Below are 17043 nucleotides of genomic sequence, written 5' to 3' on the forward strand. Positions count from 1 at the left end.
GTGTAGGGCTGAGTGGGAGATCATGTTTATCAAAATATGTAAACAGTTGAAGCAAGGGTATTGTAGTGTGGTTTAGGGGGACGGGCATGTGACAAAGGGGAAGGAAGTTAGAGAAGAAGTCACAGACAAAAGGATGAGAATGGCAGTAGAAAATAGAAAAAGGACAGCCAAAAGGCAATACAAGATGCATCGTAACTGAGAGTGAAGTGTTGGGGGGGGGGGGCGGGGGGGGATTTTTGTTTGAAAATTGAATTAGAAAGTTGATACTGGTATGATTAACGACCATACACAAGTGTATGTTCTCTTAATTGCAGGAGGCATGGTTTACAAGAACTTTATATTATACTTGGATGCCTTTTGATATTGTCAAATAAACAAATGATATTGTTTTGCCTTTGTAGGAAGATGAAAAATTTCTGACAGACTTGTTTGCACAACTAACAGATGAAGCCACAGATGAGGAGAAAAGACAGGAATTGGTAAGAAATCTGTAAAATACACATGAAAGGGACAGTTACTACAAAGTGATATGTGCATCTTTTTTTTTTTTTTAATTACTAACTAGTATATTATTCCTGTTTTCCAGGTAAATTTTCTGAAAGAGTTTTGTGCATTCTCTCAAACACTGCAACCTCAAAACAGAGATGCATTTTTCAAAACCTTGTCAAATATGGGCATACTGCCAGCACTAGAAGTCATATTGGTAAGTCAGCTCAATTTTATTTGTTATAACAATTTTGTTTATCTCCAGAGAGATTTTTTTAAAAACTAAGTATGCCAAATTTCAGTCACGTGGTTTTCTGAAGTGTTTGCTTCATTTGTCTTGTCTTAGCTTGAGATTCAGAACATTTGAAATATTTTTGTAAAACTTTAAAAGCAGTTACAATATGACATTGGTAACTGCCCTGGCATTCTTATATTTTTGTTTTCTCATTCGCTTCCTATTTTTACATGCTTCTTGGTGTACACTTAAGTAAGAAAATAGGGAAGTAGACTGAAGGGCAGGAAAACCATAAAATTTCTTTTGCCCAACTGTTGTCAAATGTACAAAGAAGAGGTTAGAGTCAATTCAGTTTTAGAATACAGTTTTAGTAATAGGTATGACTTGTAAGTAGGAATTAAAAGCTATGTGCTTTCTGCTTTTCACTCCATTTAAGCCTTTTCTTTTAAGAAAACATAAATGATTTTATTTGACTTTTCCAGGGTATGGATGACGCACAAGTACGAAGTGCAGCCACTGATATATTCTCATATTTGGTTGAATACAACCCATCCATGGTACGAGAGTTTGTCATGCAGGAAGCGCAGCAGAATGATGATGTAAGTAGAGGGTCCCCAGAAATCTGTGTATTGTTTTTTGAAATGACTGTTCTATATCTACAACTCTATTAATGACATGAGCCGTAGTTCTGAAGAAGTATGGAATATAGTCATGATGGTTACAGGATACTGAACTACCGTGTTTTTAGAAGTTCTGTTAGTCAGATAAGATGAGTGTTCGCCTGTTTACATAATCTTGTTCCGTTGTGTGTAAAGTAAAACAGGTTACCAAAACCCACCATTTTGGTTAACATCAGCTGTCATAGAAGCAAAACAAAATGTTTTTGAATGATGGCCTCTTTAAAATGTGAAATACAAGTTTCGGTCTTCATCTTGGCATGTATGTGTGTTTTTAATTTACTTGTGAGAAACCTGTGTTCAGTTTACTATCACACACGTTGAAAGTGGAATAATAGTCCTAAGTGTTTAAGAACCCTTTTTGTCAGAGGTTTTTTTCTGTAGCTAATTAATACAGAATGCTAGCACACAACTAGTAGTAAGAAAGGTATTTCAAAGTGGTATTAAGCGGAGAAAAAACATCGTGCTGCCTTTCCCATGGAGGAGATAGATAACGTTTTTTCTTGCATCTAAAAACATGCCAGAGAACAGGAAGCTGCTCGTGCTGTTACTTCTCTACTGGAAGAAAGGGGCAGCTGGGACAGGGAATATTGCTGGTGGTTCCAGCCACTTGAATCTGATGGCTGCCCTCTTTTATGGGGGACAGTGGTAACCAAGCAACTTCAGCGTAGGGATTCCTAAATGTAAATATTATTTTCTATTTTTATGTGTTATTCTTGTTTTCTGCAAATACATGTTGGGGTTATTTTTAGGTGAAAATAATCTCATCTAGTTCAAAAGCATTATAAAATTTACTGTTTGTGGAAGTAAAACTCTTGGTATGTATTCTAAAAGGGGATACAAGTTAAGACTTCAATACTCTGAAAACGCTTCCAGAAATTAGTTGAATTTTGAGACTGTTAAGTATCTGCCTCTGTGCTTTTTATCTATTGGCGTTTCAGTTCAGAATAAATTCTAAATTAAATTGTTAATTTCAGAACCATTTTTAGTTGCTTTGAAAGACTCTTCTTCACTGCTTGCCTTCTTACTGTTGAATCGCTGACCAGAATGTGTCACTGGCATGTAAAGTTAATTTGTTTCTGTTAGGGTTGGGTTTTTTTGTTTGGTAGTTGTTTGTATTGTACAAAGTTTTGATAGAACACTGTTTTTAACCAGGTGGTAACTCTTTTAGCAGATAACTTCAGATTTGGGGCAAGGGAGAAGCATTAGAATTGATTTTTGCTTCTTTTTTTCCACCCCATTAGGATATATTACTCATTAACCTCATTATAGAACACATGATTTGTGACACAGATCCAGAACTTGGAGGGGCAGTGCTACTCATGGGTTTGCTTCGTACTTTAGTTGATCCAGAAAATATGCTTGCCACTGCCAATGTAAGTAAATGCCTTCAAATGAAATTACAGTTGTTTTCTGTAGAGTATTTGGTGATACGTTACATATATAATTTTTTATTATTATTGTTATTCTTTAGAAAACAGAAAAGACAGAGTTCCTGGGTTTCTTCTACAAACATTGTATGCATGTTCTGACAGCCCCTTTATTGGCCAATACTACAGAGGACAAGCCTAGCAAAGGTAATGCCACTCTGGATATTGGGCTCATCAAGGCTGTTCAATGTCAATGTTTAAAATAGAGTAACTGTCAAAGGACATTTTCTGTCTAAAAGAGAATCTGAGACTATGATACGTAGTTTGAAGTAAAATGTTGATTCATGATTTAGTCATTTGAACAATTTATAAGTATAAAATTCAGCAAAGAGAACTGATTTAAGAAGTGAAAAGCACTTGCTGCAGCTTTTGCTTCAGCAAAAATTGTAGTATTTGTATAATTTTTAGTAACTCATGGGGCTGTTTAGTGACATAGACTTGTAAACATGCGTAAATGTTTTTTAAGGTCAGGGATTACTAGACAGGGTGCAAAATTGCCCCTGAGAAGGTGCGTATCACAATACTGTGCTGAATTTGAGGGTGTTGGTTCTAAATCAGACTAAGAAAGTGGAGATCTGTGATGAAGTAACTGTTCTTGCTGGCCACTAGCAGCAGTACTGTTTGTTTATTAATATTATAACACATCCAAAATGGATGTAAAAGGAGGTACATAATGATGCATAAATGTTATGTAAACTTTTGAATTTATTGTTGTCGTGGTTTAACTCCAGCCGGCAACGAAGCCCCACACAGCTGCTCGCTCACTCCCCCCCCGTGGGATGGGGGAGAGAATCAGAAGAGTAAAAGTGAGAAAACTTGTGGGTTGAGATAAAGGTGGTTTAATAGGTAAAGCAAAAGCCATGCACGCAAGCAAAGCAAAACAAGGAATTCATTCACTACTTCCCATCGGCAGGCAGGTGTTCAGCCATCTCCAGGAAAGCAGGGCTCCATCACATGTAACGGTTACTTGGGAAGACAAATGCCATCACTCCGAACTTCCCCCCCTTCCTTCTTCTTCCCTCAGCTTTATATGCTGAGCATGACGTCATACGGTATGGGATAACCCGTTGGTCAGTTGGGGTCAGCTGTCCCAGCTGTGACCCCTCCCAGCTTCTTGTGCACCCTCAGCCTACTTGCTGGTGGGGTGGTGTGAGAAGCAGAAAAGGCCTTGACTCTGTGTCAGCGCTGCTCAGCAATAATGAAAACATCCCTGTGTTATCAACACTGTTTTCAGCACAAATCCAAAACATAGCCCCATACTAACTGCTATAAAGAAAATTAAGTCTATCCCAGCCAAAACCAGCACAATTGTATAGATTTCCAAGAGATTAAATTAATGTGTTTTATCTCAGCTGGCTTCCAGTTCTTTAATGGTCAACAATCTGGCAATATTTTTAAAAAGGTAGCATTACCTTTTAAAAAAGATTAAGTCTAACGTGTTTAATTTATTATTTGTCTACTTAAAAGCAGGATTTGAGTTACTTTTTTGTATATGCTGATATGATTATCTCTTAGAAGTATTAAAAGAGCCTGAGATATTTCTTGCATAGTACGTTTGTTAAAAGGCATAATAGATCACATTTTGATACAAACTTAGTCAAGGTACTGTATGTAGGGCAATATTTTAGGATATAGACATGTGGACATCATAATGAGATTTGGTTAAATAAGCCTGACCGCTTATGTTAGCGTTAAGTTCCGTACTCTCTGAATCTTCAAACACTGATTTAAGACAGACAAAATGTAACTGTTTCTGTAGTTTAAGAGGGTTTCCTGCCATATCTGTATAAATAGAAAATATTCAGTCCATAACAGGCTTGTTCAATTTCTATAAGACTAAACATACCCTCCAGGATGTTCTCTAAACTATCTGTGGGGATATACAAGAACTTGGAAATGTTTACCAGTTGGATATTTGAAGTTAGCTTCTGAAGGCAATATGCTAGATATGTTTAATTATTTTGGTTTTGTTTTTGTTACAGATGATTTTCAGACAGCCCAACTCTTGGCATTAATACTGGAATTGCTAACTTTCTGTGTAGAACATCATACTTATCACATAAAGAACTACATCATTAACAAAGACATCCTGCGAAGGGTACTCGTTCTCATGGCCTCAAAGCATGCTTTCTTGGCATTGTGTAAGTTTGAAAGCTAAGGAATAAACTAGTATTTTGTGAGTGTGCAGCGTTACATATCTTCATTCTGCTGAAAGAAAACTGTTCACAGATCATGACAATTTCTGACTGAATGCAGAAATTCTACTATTATACTTTGTGTTTCTCATACCAATTTATAGATATGTCAGCTAGTATTAGTAAATAATTTTGCATTTATAGATGTCTTTTTTTTTTAAAGCAGAGGATTTTTCTTAATCTCAATGTAGAGGTGAATTGAAAAGATGGCATCTCAATACTGAATATCCTAAGAGAGTAGTTGTTGTTGTAAGTTTTGATTTTTTTTTTTTTTAGTAGAAATTATCAGAGGTATTAGAGATACAGTTATCTGACTGCATTAAACAGCACAGAAGTTCAGTGTGTTGCTCTTCAAACTCTGATAGTTTCTTCACCATGCTCAGCACAGTAATAGCAAAGCAGTGTGACTTAATTCTGGAGGCAAGTAAGAGATTTTTTTCCACGATTCTGTTGCGCACACAGAGTAAAACAAAGCCTAATGTTGACTAGGCAGTACCACACAATAAGAAGTACCTTTTAAATTTGTAACTAAATCACCTGAGTTTGGTTCTAGAACCCTTGAATAATCTTTTTTCATGTACACCTGGTTGCTAACCAAAATGTGCTGCCTTATAGCGAGATGATACTCTACTCTCTGTTTATGCATGGATATTCATATGCTTGTGTATGCTTTGGAGTTTTAGAAAGAGCTTTAAACTGGACATAAATTAAGTCTTTGCTTTACTGTGTGTGTGAAGAAAATGTCATTTACCAATTTTAAAATGACATAGTTCACATCCTAATCAAGTAGCACTTAATTAAATGTTATCAAACTTACATTTGAATAATAGGAACGATAAGCAAATTTCCCAGTTCTACTGAGAAAATATTTTACCTTTATCGTAAGTAATTTAAAAAATCAAAAATACACCTTTATGTTAGTAGTAATATAGTTAAACAGTACTATATTATTTCTTCAGTGAACAAAGGTGATTTCAATTGTATGATTATGATGGAGGATTTCTTTATGATAAATAAATAAGTAATCTTCAGCAGTATAGTCAAGACTGTTGAGAAGCAGAGAATAGCTGAATTTATTACCTGGTCCTAATAATGTAATGCTGTATAAGAACTGAGACTGCAAATTGCCCTAACTAATGCTGAGTAATTTCTGGATTTTTTTCTTTTAAATTTAAAAATTCTTTTGACAACACTTCTGTTTCAGGTGCCCTTCGTTTCAAGAGAAAGATAATTGGACTAAAGGATGAATTCTATAACCGTTACATAATGAAAAGTTTTTTGTTTGAACCTGTGGTCAAAGCATTTCTAAATAACGGTTCTCGTTATAATCTGATGAACTCTGCCATAATAGAGATGTTTGAATTTATCAGAGTGGTGAGTGCTGTTATATCCTGAAGATAATTACTGTATTGTTTAATCTTGTAGTTCAAGAAGACTTTTGTTTTTGCTTGTACCCTAAATTATGCTTAGTGATGTGACCATATGATACTGTATTTAAATGAACTTTCTTTTGTATCAGTTACATATTTGTACATATTCTTTCTTATGTTCAAACAGTACCATGACTTGAAAATTAACTTCACTTGGTACTCAGTGTACTCACGGTATCCAGATTTGCAAAGGCAGCCTTAATCAAGTTTCATCATTCAGATTGGATGGGCCTGTTATGACAGGAATGTAATTTGAAATTACTGCTACAAAACCATCAAATTTAGTTGTGCTCTGTAATGTCAATTCAACAGAATATGGAAACATACAGAAGAGATACCAGTCTTTTTTGATTATATTAGTGGAGTGCTACAAAGTTCCTTTCATGGGGAGTCTCTTAAAATATTCACGCTAATTTGGCTGTCTGCACAGTACTGTTTCCTCACTGTTGTCTGCATCCAGATTCTGACAAGATGCTGTACAGACTGTAAATGTGGTAAGTGGGGCCAAGCTAGGGTGCAGACAGTCGTGGAGGAGTAAGTGGGTGAGGAAAAAAGGAGGCTTTGTCACCTCTTGAAATCTTCTGTGCTGATGACCTCCTTCCTCTTTGAGTTGGGACTCAAGGTAATTCAAGACTGAGATGACTTGATCATCATGGAAGAGTTGATTTAAAAATGGTTTTGAAGCTATTAAAAAAGCTAATCCATACACGTGGCCCTGACTTTTGTGCTGTGGTCTTCCAGTACTCCATGGGATTGTGTGCTGATTCTACTGTTCATGCTATGAAGAAGTAAATCATCTTTTATTTTCTTACCCTCCTTTTCACATAGAAACCCAGGTTGCATTTCCAGAATACTTCTTGGTATCTGGAAATAATTTTTGTGAGTTTTATTTCATTCAGGTTTATTATTAAAGAGTTCAAATTAAAAAAATGTGCTTTTGTTATTACTGATGTATTACCATTCATAAGAGGTGACCTTTGAGCGTATAACCAAAAAAGAAAATAACAAGTGTAGTAAGATTTATGTTGCTTTGCTTGTCCTTAGTAGGCGGTAATTCAGGTGTTTATTCTGCAGTGTATTCCAGGGGCTCATCCTAAACAAATGTTCTCATCCTAAACAAATGCACTGAATAATTATTTTTACATAAGTAATTTGTTTGCAGTGAGAAAAGAAACAATATGAATGCTAAGTCTTTATCTCATAAACATATTCTTTAATTGACTGATTACAACAGGTATCAGTTAGTCTATCAGTATAAAAATGTAAGTTACAGTAGGAAAGACCTTTTAGAATTGGTTTTGGTATAATTTTCTATCGGGTTTTAGGTTCTATTCATGGGTTTTGAAGGAGATACTGCTAGAAAATTGCTGCTATTATGACTGTTTCACTAATCAAATATTTGAAGCTCTAGATTTTTAACTACATTTGTATGCATAATACTCATTTTTACATACGCTAATTAATTTGATGCTTCCTATGAAATGTTTAAAAATAATCTCTCATTTCAGTTACTTTTTATATTGTATTAAATAAATTCATTTGAATGAAAATAAGTCACTTTGTGTTTGTTCATTCCTATAGGAAGATATAAAATCATTAACGGCTCATGTAATTGAAAATTACTGGAAGGCACTGGAAGATGTAGATTATGTGCAGACATTCAAAGGACTGAAACTACGATTTGAGCAACAACGGGAAAGACAAGATAATCCAAAACTTGACAGGTAAAATGCGCTAAATGCTCTTATTCATATATCAGTGCTTTAATTCTGTTTTAGGAATATTGGTGGGTTGTTGTGTGATAGTGAGAAATGTAAGTAATTTAGACTCCTGCTTGCATCTAAGGCATTGTTGAATTTACTTGATTAATAGTGTGATTTTGAGATGTGTTGCTTCAAACTCTTGATCAGCTTTCAGCTAACGTATTAGTTGCTGGACTCCCAGTAATAATGCTAAGTTGTCATATCCTAAACTTATGTACACTACTGTAATGAGGTTGGAAGCCTATCAAGTATCTGAAGTTCATTTGCTTAAATAACAGATTCCCACTGTTTGATTTGAAAGATGTTCAGTTGCGAATTATCATACTGTGGATTTTTCCTTCAAAAATTCACATCAGATTTCCTTTTATTTTAGTTATTTGTGGGAGTAGATATTTAGATAAGCTCTACCAAAGTGATTGAGAAACAGAATATACAAAGAAATTTTCAGAGGATGCTTTTTTATCACTGTTAGATTTGCTGATGGAGTAAAAACCAATCTGATGTAACACTTGAATCACTCCTCCTGTTTGCCCGAGCAAAAGTTCTGTTCCTTAGTATACAGTTACCGAAGCTTAAAAGGTTAGGGTGTATAAAAATAGGAAGTTTAGGACTTTTTACTCCATTTATTTTTGGCAAATGGTGTTACTTTTATGTGTAATTTCATTCAAACAAAATGGACTGCTTGTGTGAGGAGATGAGTTACTCTTAAGAATTGTTGGCAAGATCTGTTCTTGTTCTGTTGTCTTGAATTAGTTTGAAAACACATTAAAAAATTAGTCCTGATTAGTCATATTAGGACATGTTGAAATTTCAGACTTTTAGGTTCTTTTATTTCCTGCCACAAGATTTCTTAACCAGTATTTAAATTTGAGACTTGTACAATTAAAATGAGAGTATAATCATAGATTTGTTTTAAAATGTTGAAGCATTTTCAAGAGTATGTGCGGGAGCTGCAGCTTTGAGTACTAGTGTTTTACAGGTGAGATGATATTATTTTGGCTTGTGTCAGCTAAGCTTATCATTTAAACAGCTGTGAAGCTGTGAAGCCTACGATTCTTACGTAAATGCATCTGTTGGAAGGAACACCCAGCCACTTCCTTCAGTGATTTCCACCCAGTATAGGAAGTAAAACTTTTCGTCTTTTCTTGGCTTAAGTTGAGCTAAGTGATTGTGTATCGTTGTGCCGCATGAGTTTATCTAACAGAAAATTACAGCTTCAAGAGGTTTGTAGCTCAACCAGCCCGGTTTTTATCTTCTTCCTACATCTTATATAGTGGCTGCACAAGCCCTGTCACAGTCCATGTAATAATTTCTTAAGTGAAAACCCAGAAATAATAAAATGCAAAAATAACAAGAATCTGTTTACACATTTTAGCAAAGAATAGTTCAGTAAGGAAGGAGGCCAAAAATTTTGTTGATGTGGGCCACAAAAGTATTCAGAAGAGTGCCACTTAAGTAATAGTTTTGCACTATTAGCAGAACTTGAATTTAAATGCAATGTAAAATGATGCAGTATGTATAGATCCAGATGATAGTGTTGGCAAGCAAGTTATTCAGAATTAGATTTATTTTTAAAAGTACATTTAGCGTTCTTATTTAATACCTTGTAATTTCCTAATTTTTCCCTTCTGGCTTTTTCCTGCAGTCAGTAATGCAAGACCTTTTCTCTAAATAGAATAAGCCTAAATTGTATTATTAACATTCTGATTCCAGTAACAGAGACTTTATGAAAAACATTAAATTTCAGACTTACATTGTGGCCAGTAAATTTTTGAAGAAGTGCTACAGAAAATTTGTCAAGGTTTTCATGCTTTTGTTGGAAATTGACTGTTAGAATCAACATCTAGCAATGAAAAGAGTGTTTTCAACCTCTCTTCCACTTCTCCTCCTCCTGTTCTTCAGGGTGCACAACACTGTCCCTGTCCTCCAAGGCCATAATACTGCTTCTGTGAGAAAAAAGAAAAGGAAGGTGGAGCTGAGATAGACCAACACTAATAATAGATCAAATGGGGAGGGAGAAGTAGCATTTTGTATCCAAGGCTCTGAAGAATAGAAAATACTGATAGTGACCAAAAATTGTAACAGGTGGATATGGCAGAAAGAGACAGCTGTCTTTTTAAACTGGAGTCATATTTAAGTTACATTTTGGATTTTTTTTTTTTCTTTAACACATTGGACCCCAAATACTGACGAGTTATAAAGTGTTTTCAGAAAAAAGTCTATATAGTTTCTAAATTCTTTGTTTTACAACTTTTTATTTACCAGTGCTAACTGTTAAACCAAGCTTGAATGCAACACTTCAGTGACATTTATTAAAATTACTTTTAATAGTGCTGTTTGTAAGCTACAGAATTTTGGACAGATAGAGTAGTCTGAAAGTGCTATTAGCAGAGTTGTACTTTATTTGATTCTTTATGAAGAAAAGTTTTTAATGATACTTGCATTGAAAATACAAAGATTCACATTACAGAATGTTTTGCTGGTATTTTTATTGCTCTACAATATTTGTATCTGTAAGCTGTCACTGTAAACGTCGAGTAGAAGTTTTATTATTAATATTAGTTGTTTTTTCAATCAAAAGTTTTAAAACTTACTGTTCTGCAGCATGCGCTCCATTTTGAGAAACCATAGATACAGAAGGGATGCAAGAACCCTGGAGGACGAGGAGGAAATGTGGTTTAATACTGATGAAGACGATATGGAAGATGGAGAGGCAGTGGTGCCCCCTTCTGACAAAACTAAAAATGATGAAGATATTATGGACCCTATCAGTAAATTCATGGAAAGGAAAAAATGTAAGTGATGAGAAGAAGAATGCCATAGGGCTTATGCAGAAGCCTTAACTTGTATTCTTCAGTCCTCCTGCAATGAAGGATTTATTCATGTATTTATTCTGAAGTTCTTAGATTTTGAAATTGTGACACCAAGTTGATGGACCAGCCCTTTAAAACAAGTTTTGTTGTCTTTAAAAGTGGAATGATACAAAATATAGTTGTTGATTTCTTAAAGCATTTGAATGACAATCTTAGCTGATAGTCAAGTTTTCCTGTGTTTTATTCAGGTTTATAATTCAAAATTTTCAGTGTAAATGTTCAGGTGATATTATTGGTAGAATAAAAGTCTTCATTCCTGGCCAATGACAACAGCTGGTAGGTGGTATAGTAGTATGAGAGAAAAAAAAAGTCTATGATGACTCACTTTACCAAGTTGTACATAAAGTATTAAGCCTTGTCCCACACAGTAAAGTGATTTGTAATTAAATGTTTTGCTCAATAGTACTGCTTTACTTTTGCCTTTCTGTGTGTGTGTTTTTTTTTTCTCTCCAGTAAAAGAGAGTGAAGAAAAGGAAGTTCTTCTGAAAACTAACCTTTCAGGTCGTCAGAGCCCAAGTTTCAAGCTTTCCTTTTCCAGTGGTACAAAATCTAACCTTCCCAGCCAGTCATCTGCAAGTAATCTGCCTGGATCCCCAGGGTCTCCTGGATCCCCAGGGTCCCCTGGGTCTCCAGGATCAGTTTCTAAAAGCACATCTCAGATGGCAGCTATTACAACTAAGGTAATTTTGAATGGACATAGGTTGACTTCATTGTTGCAGACTAGGAATTTGCTTTAGCATCTCTCTCAAGTTTGTGTGAATTCTGACACGTTAAGCAGTAATGGACTGTCTGGTTTGTGTGTACTTTTTGTCTGGCCTTTAGCATTTTTAAGGACATCAAACTTGTATATAAAAAGAAGAAATAAAAGCTCTTTCAATGCCAAAACTCTTGAAGTATGAAGCATACAACTAGCTGCTGTCTGCAGTGATCTTCACTGTGAAATACAGACAACGCTTTACTTTTGTTAAATTGCACAGAGATATTTGGCAGGTAGAAATACAGAAATACTTCAGAAACATTGCCAAATTTGGCCAGACTCCACGATGTCCCACCACCCCCATTGAGAATTTCTACTGTTACCATTTTTAATATTGTTCAGAATGATATAACTGGCACATGTGAAAGAAATAAACTGTATTATGGAAGGGTGATTTCTGTAAGCCAAAATGTAAACAATTTTTAATATCCTAGCATGACTTTTTTACCTTTTGAAATAACATATAATTTTGCATTGGAACAGATTGAAGTAGAAGAAAGCCTGTTTAAAAGAGTCAGTATAACTTGCAGTGAATATCCAAACCCAGCATTTTTAAATACATTTTAGGACACTGTTGAATTTTACCAGATTTTTAGCTAAAACTCTATTTAAACCAAGTCAGGGAAATAGAGTGACCAGTGTTTTCTCAGCACTGGGGGACAGATAAGGTAGTGTTGGTACAGCATAGTTCAGATAATGAGAATTTACTATCATAACAAGTGTTTCCATTTCTGAAAGGTCAGGTATGTATCTCAGTTCTCAGGTAGCTGTGGAATAACTCTGATTCATCCTTATTTTTTAATGCCACTATACTGCTTGTTCACCTAACTTCTAGTAAAGGCAAATGGGGTTTTAGGTTTTTTCTTTCTTGTAGTAGAACATGGCTTAAAAGTTTGTGTTTGGATTACCTTCTGTTGAAAACACCTGAATGAGAAGAGTTTGGCTGATGGAAGAACTAAGTGACACTTCCTCTAAATCCTTCTGTGGAGGAAGGGGAAGCAGATTTATTTCATTTATGAAAAAAATCCAGTAGTTAGTCAAGTGCTTTTTAAAAGGGATAGAATTGGCTTGGAATTTAGTTCAGTCTATTGTGTACTTCTGCTGGAGGCTTGTTCTCTCCCAGACAGTATAATTCCTTGAATCTGAAATGGAGTCTTTACATATGGAGCATATTGCTTACGGTATTGGCTCCAAAATTTCAAGTCGTGGTGGCAAAAGAAAAATGTTCAGGTTACACTGAATATGCAGGTGCACTGCATGGATTCAGGCATAAGCTACCTTCTTTCAGTAAAATGTACGCTGTTTATAAATGTGCCACAGTCGCAAACTAGAAAAACAGTGTTGAAACTGGGTTTTTCATTATTTATCTGATCCTGTTACTTTATGTGCAGTATACTCAGTGTTATGTTGTATGTGACTGTACAGAATGTGTGTAATTGTTTATTGAGTTGTATTTTGGTATACAGTTTTTCTGGTTTGGACGTCTGTCATTAGACACCTGAATAAGTAATATGATCTTTAAGTGAAGTACCAGTAACTGCCATTGTAGTCAAATGCTGGTTAAGCTTCAGAAATTGCAATGTACTGTAGTTAGAGGAAGTTTTAGAAGTTCCTGTCGCTTCTTCATGGGTCCAGGGCTGCCTAATCTTAAAATCTGTAGTTATTTGCAATACAAGGGAGTTTTTAATGTTACTAAATATGCTTTCATTTTCAGCTGCCAAGTTGTTTAAATTTTGTAACCTGTACACCTCATTCAATTATATTATACAAAAAATGCTTTAAGTTACTACACATTTAAACTAGCTTTTGTGAAGACAGACTGTGTTCTAAAAGTATCGTAATTCAAAAATTCAAATTGAAGGATATTCTGTATTTGTTTCTGAAGCGCTTCCATATTGTTCATTGCTGCAGTCAGCTTTGCTTGGTAAAAAAGAAACCTACATCTTTACAGATAGAGCTGCAGTGACACTTAGCAAAACTAAGTAGATTTTTGGATTTTCTTAAATTTCAACTGAAAATATTTCTATCCAGTTGGATAAATAAAACCACATTTTGGATTTATTCATTTAAACTTTTTTCAGACGATGTCATTTTCATTCATACTGAAGGATTTATTTTTGTTCTGCTTCATTTTATTCAAAACTTCATGAATCAGTATGCTTATGGCAATATTCTGTGCAAACATCAGTTTCCAACACAAACATGAAGTATCAATGTGCAAACTTTTGCTTAATTATAGTAATTGTGTCTGTCTTTGTAGGGAGGCCTCGTTGGGCTTGTCGATTATCCTGATGATGATGAAGAGGATGATGAAGATGAAGATAAAGAGGAAACTTTACCTTTGTCAAAGAAAGCAAAGCTTGAGTCATCATAATGGCAACTGCTGAAGAACATTATCCGTTGGGGGAAGAATATTTTTTCCAAAAACAAAACAAACCACAGCAAAGCAGCAATCTTCTGTGAATTACTGTGTGTGACACAGATCAACCCATACAAACGGATTTCTGCCAATCAAGTGCCAATTCAAAGGAGCAGAAGAAGGGGAAATATTTCGTTTAGGGGAAAGACTTACGCCTTTGAGCTCTCCAGCTTGGACCACATGTTGCCCTTTTCTCAGGGAAGGAAATGGAAAACAAAAAACAAACAAAAACACAAAAAAGCCAACAGGGCAGGAATTTTGTTAGTGGAACTCTGGATTGGCTGGTCAGTTGCTACAATCAGAATATGCTTTCTTGGACCATGTATGAGACTTCTGAAGAAAAGGCGGTTTTTGCCATAATTCTTCACTAGTTAAGAATGCCAGCAGTTTCTTTGTATAAAAGAGACCTGCCTTTGAAATCGTACATTCTGAACATTTTAGTCAAGCTACAACAGGTTTTAAAAACCTCTACGGGGGAGGGCCGAATATAAAGTTTCCTCTTTTTTTTTAATCTGTTCCCTTTGCCCTTTAAACTGCAGAATTTTTTTGGAGGTGGGGGATTTGTTTGTCCCTTCTTGATTAAAGATTGAGTGGAATTCTAGATGTGGTCACTTTTGTGTCATAATTTTTTTTTGCCCCCCTGAGTGTATGCTTAGTTGTTGAGTATATATTTGGGACCATTAAAATTTTTTGATGTAATATAATCTCACTGTTGTGCTGGTACCTGTTTCACCCTGTGTAATTTTGTTCTGCATCACAGTTCTTAATATGTTTAGGATTTTATGGAAGATGGTATAGTTTTTATTGGAAAAAAAAAAATAATCTTACCACAATGTGCATAAAAGCAATACTATTTTGTGACTAAATATTTTATATTAAATTTTACATCAGCAACTGTCGAGAAGAAATTCAGGGAAATAGAATGGAATCAAAAAATTGAAGCCTATAAATATGAAATTAGTATTCCAAAGAGACTTTGAAATTTCATAACTGAGAACAATGATGGTAGACTAACACATCAAAATGCAAGATGGATGATTTAGGAATACCAATATATTGACTCATTTGACTTACAAAAATAAAAAAGAAATAATTAAAGCTGAAGGAAAACGGCATTAGTGGTATTTTTTTAAAAACTCTGATTCCCTTTGGAATACCAGTTTTAGTGAGTTAAAGATGGTTGTAGAATAAACTCTTTACAAGAATACCATCTTTCGAAATTTATTCTAATACTCAATTGAAAAACAGCAATTAAACTGTGGGTCTAACTCAATGACTACATTCTTTCCCCTTTTTCCAAAAATGTAAATAATACTAATTATTAATTTGAAACTAAATGTTATATCCTGCTTTCTTACTGCTTTTACAGAAGATGGTTTTGATTGCACAGCAGTGCTTCCTGTGAAGGGGAGTTTATTCAGTTCCTTTGCAAACAAGAGACCCCTTCTTACATATATTTTCAAGAGTTGATTTCCTTTTAGATGTTCAAAGCACCAATGTTGCAACAATCATGATGTTACACATTAATGTATCACATACAAATAGAAATAAGAGGAATGAAAATCTGAGGCTGGATCATACGTGATCACACCCAAGTGTAGATTAGCACTTTGTTTCTGAAAATTGTGGGTTGCGTGGCAGATTCTATGCTAACTACAAATGTCAAAGCTTTTGTGCTTGGACTTTATTAATACATATTAGTAATTTCAGATTTAAATAAGAGTGTGCATTAGGGAAAAATAATTAGCCATCTCTTTTCCTCAAAAAATTCATTTGAAATCGCTTTCCAAGGTTGAGTTTTTACAATGTGTTTGAAATGTTAGTCACAGAGCAGTTCTCAGCAGTAAATTTTACAGAGAGTGCAAGAGTTGAGCACTTGGTCACTACAAGACTAGACACAATCTTCTGCTGCAGTATGAGAGTCCCCATGCTGTCTCAACAAACTGTCTGAAACCTGGTTTTTTGCAACTTCGGTGTCAGAGCAGACATCGTGATAAGGAAATCTGTAATTTTGCAGGTTTTCTTAATTAGCCTGAATTTAAATCCTTCCCAATCTGTCAGACTTTTCTTGAGCATATAAAGCTCTCAAAATTTATCCATATAGTCATCTTCATGTCCTCCAGACTGTATCTCAGGAAGTCATTCTTCTGACTTGGTTGAAGCAACATTTTTTGTTTTGGTTTGGTTTTTTTTTTTGGTTTGTTTTTTTTTGTGTTTCAGCTATGGAGTGCTTGATCTTGTGATGTTTGATGCTACAGTCTTCTGAACTTTCAGATACTTTTGTAATACTTGGATTGTGAAAGGAATCTTGGATCTTGGACTTTCAGTATTTGAAGCATTACATTTAACAGAATACTATCCTTAAATTACTGGGTTCGGTCAAAATAATAATGGAAGTAGGAATATTTTTGAACTTCTTATATTTTTATGAAACTAAAGGACTGGTAAAATATTAAGCTGCACATCTTTTAATGCTGTCTAACTTGTAGTAAGATGGTTAGTTGTCTTCCCAGAGATCTCATGCTTGTGGCCTGACAGGACATGTCTACACTTAGATGATATATTCATGGAAGTTGGAAGGAGTCAGGAAGTAGGTGAGTTGGGGGCAGGGGTGGGTATGCTCTTGCCCAGTGACTTTCACTTTTGTATTCATGGAAATCTTGAAATATATTTCAGGAAAAAAAAAATAGTGGGATTGTGAAAAGTGATGGATATTAAAAAAAAAGTGGGTATAGGTTAAGAGATGGAAAAAATGGTGTTATAAAACAGTGTTCCATT

At 34.9% G+C, this 17043-nt stretch overlaps 1 protein-coding gene across 1 annotated transcript in view; it reads left to right on the plus strand.

Moving 5' to 3' along the window:
* The window catches only part of SMEK1 (SMEK homolog 1, suppressor of mek1 (Dictyostelium)), a 44679-nt gene extending 29815 nt beyond the window's left edge, over nt 1-14864 (plus strand). The window contains exons 5-15 of the mRNA XM_009573990.1: nt 402-479; nt 587-703; nt 1204-1320; nt 2643-2774; nt 2873-2975; nt 4811-4969; nt 6228-6397; nt 8035-8177; nt 10821-11011; nt 11543-11769; nt 14107-14864. Coding sequence (XP_009572285.1) covers nt 402-479; nt 587-703; nt 1204-1320; nt 2643-2774; nt 2873-2975; nt 4811-4969; nt 6228-6397; nt 8035-8177; nt 10821-11011; nt 11543-11769; nt 14107-14220 — 1551 coding nt within the window. The 3' untranslated portion in view covers nt 14221-14864. The remainder of the gene's footprint in view (nt 1-401; nt 480-586; nt 704-1203; nt 1321-2642; nt 2775-2872; nt 2976-4810; nt 4970-6227; nt 6398-8034; nt 8178-10820; nt 11012-11542; nt 11770-14106) is intronic.
* Nucleotides 14865-17043: the final 2179 nt, after the last annotated feature.

This window comes from Fulmarus glacialis, unplaced genomic scaffold (assembly GCF_000690835.1).
Source record: "Fulmarus glacialis isolate BGI_N327 unplaced genomic scaffold, ASM69083v1 scaffold32713, whole genome shotgun sequence".
Taxonomy (NCBI): domain Eukaryota; kingdom Metazoa; phylum Chordata; class Aves; order Procellariiformes; family Procellariidae; genus Fulmarus; species Fulmarus glacialis.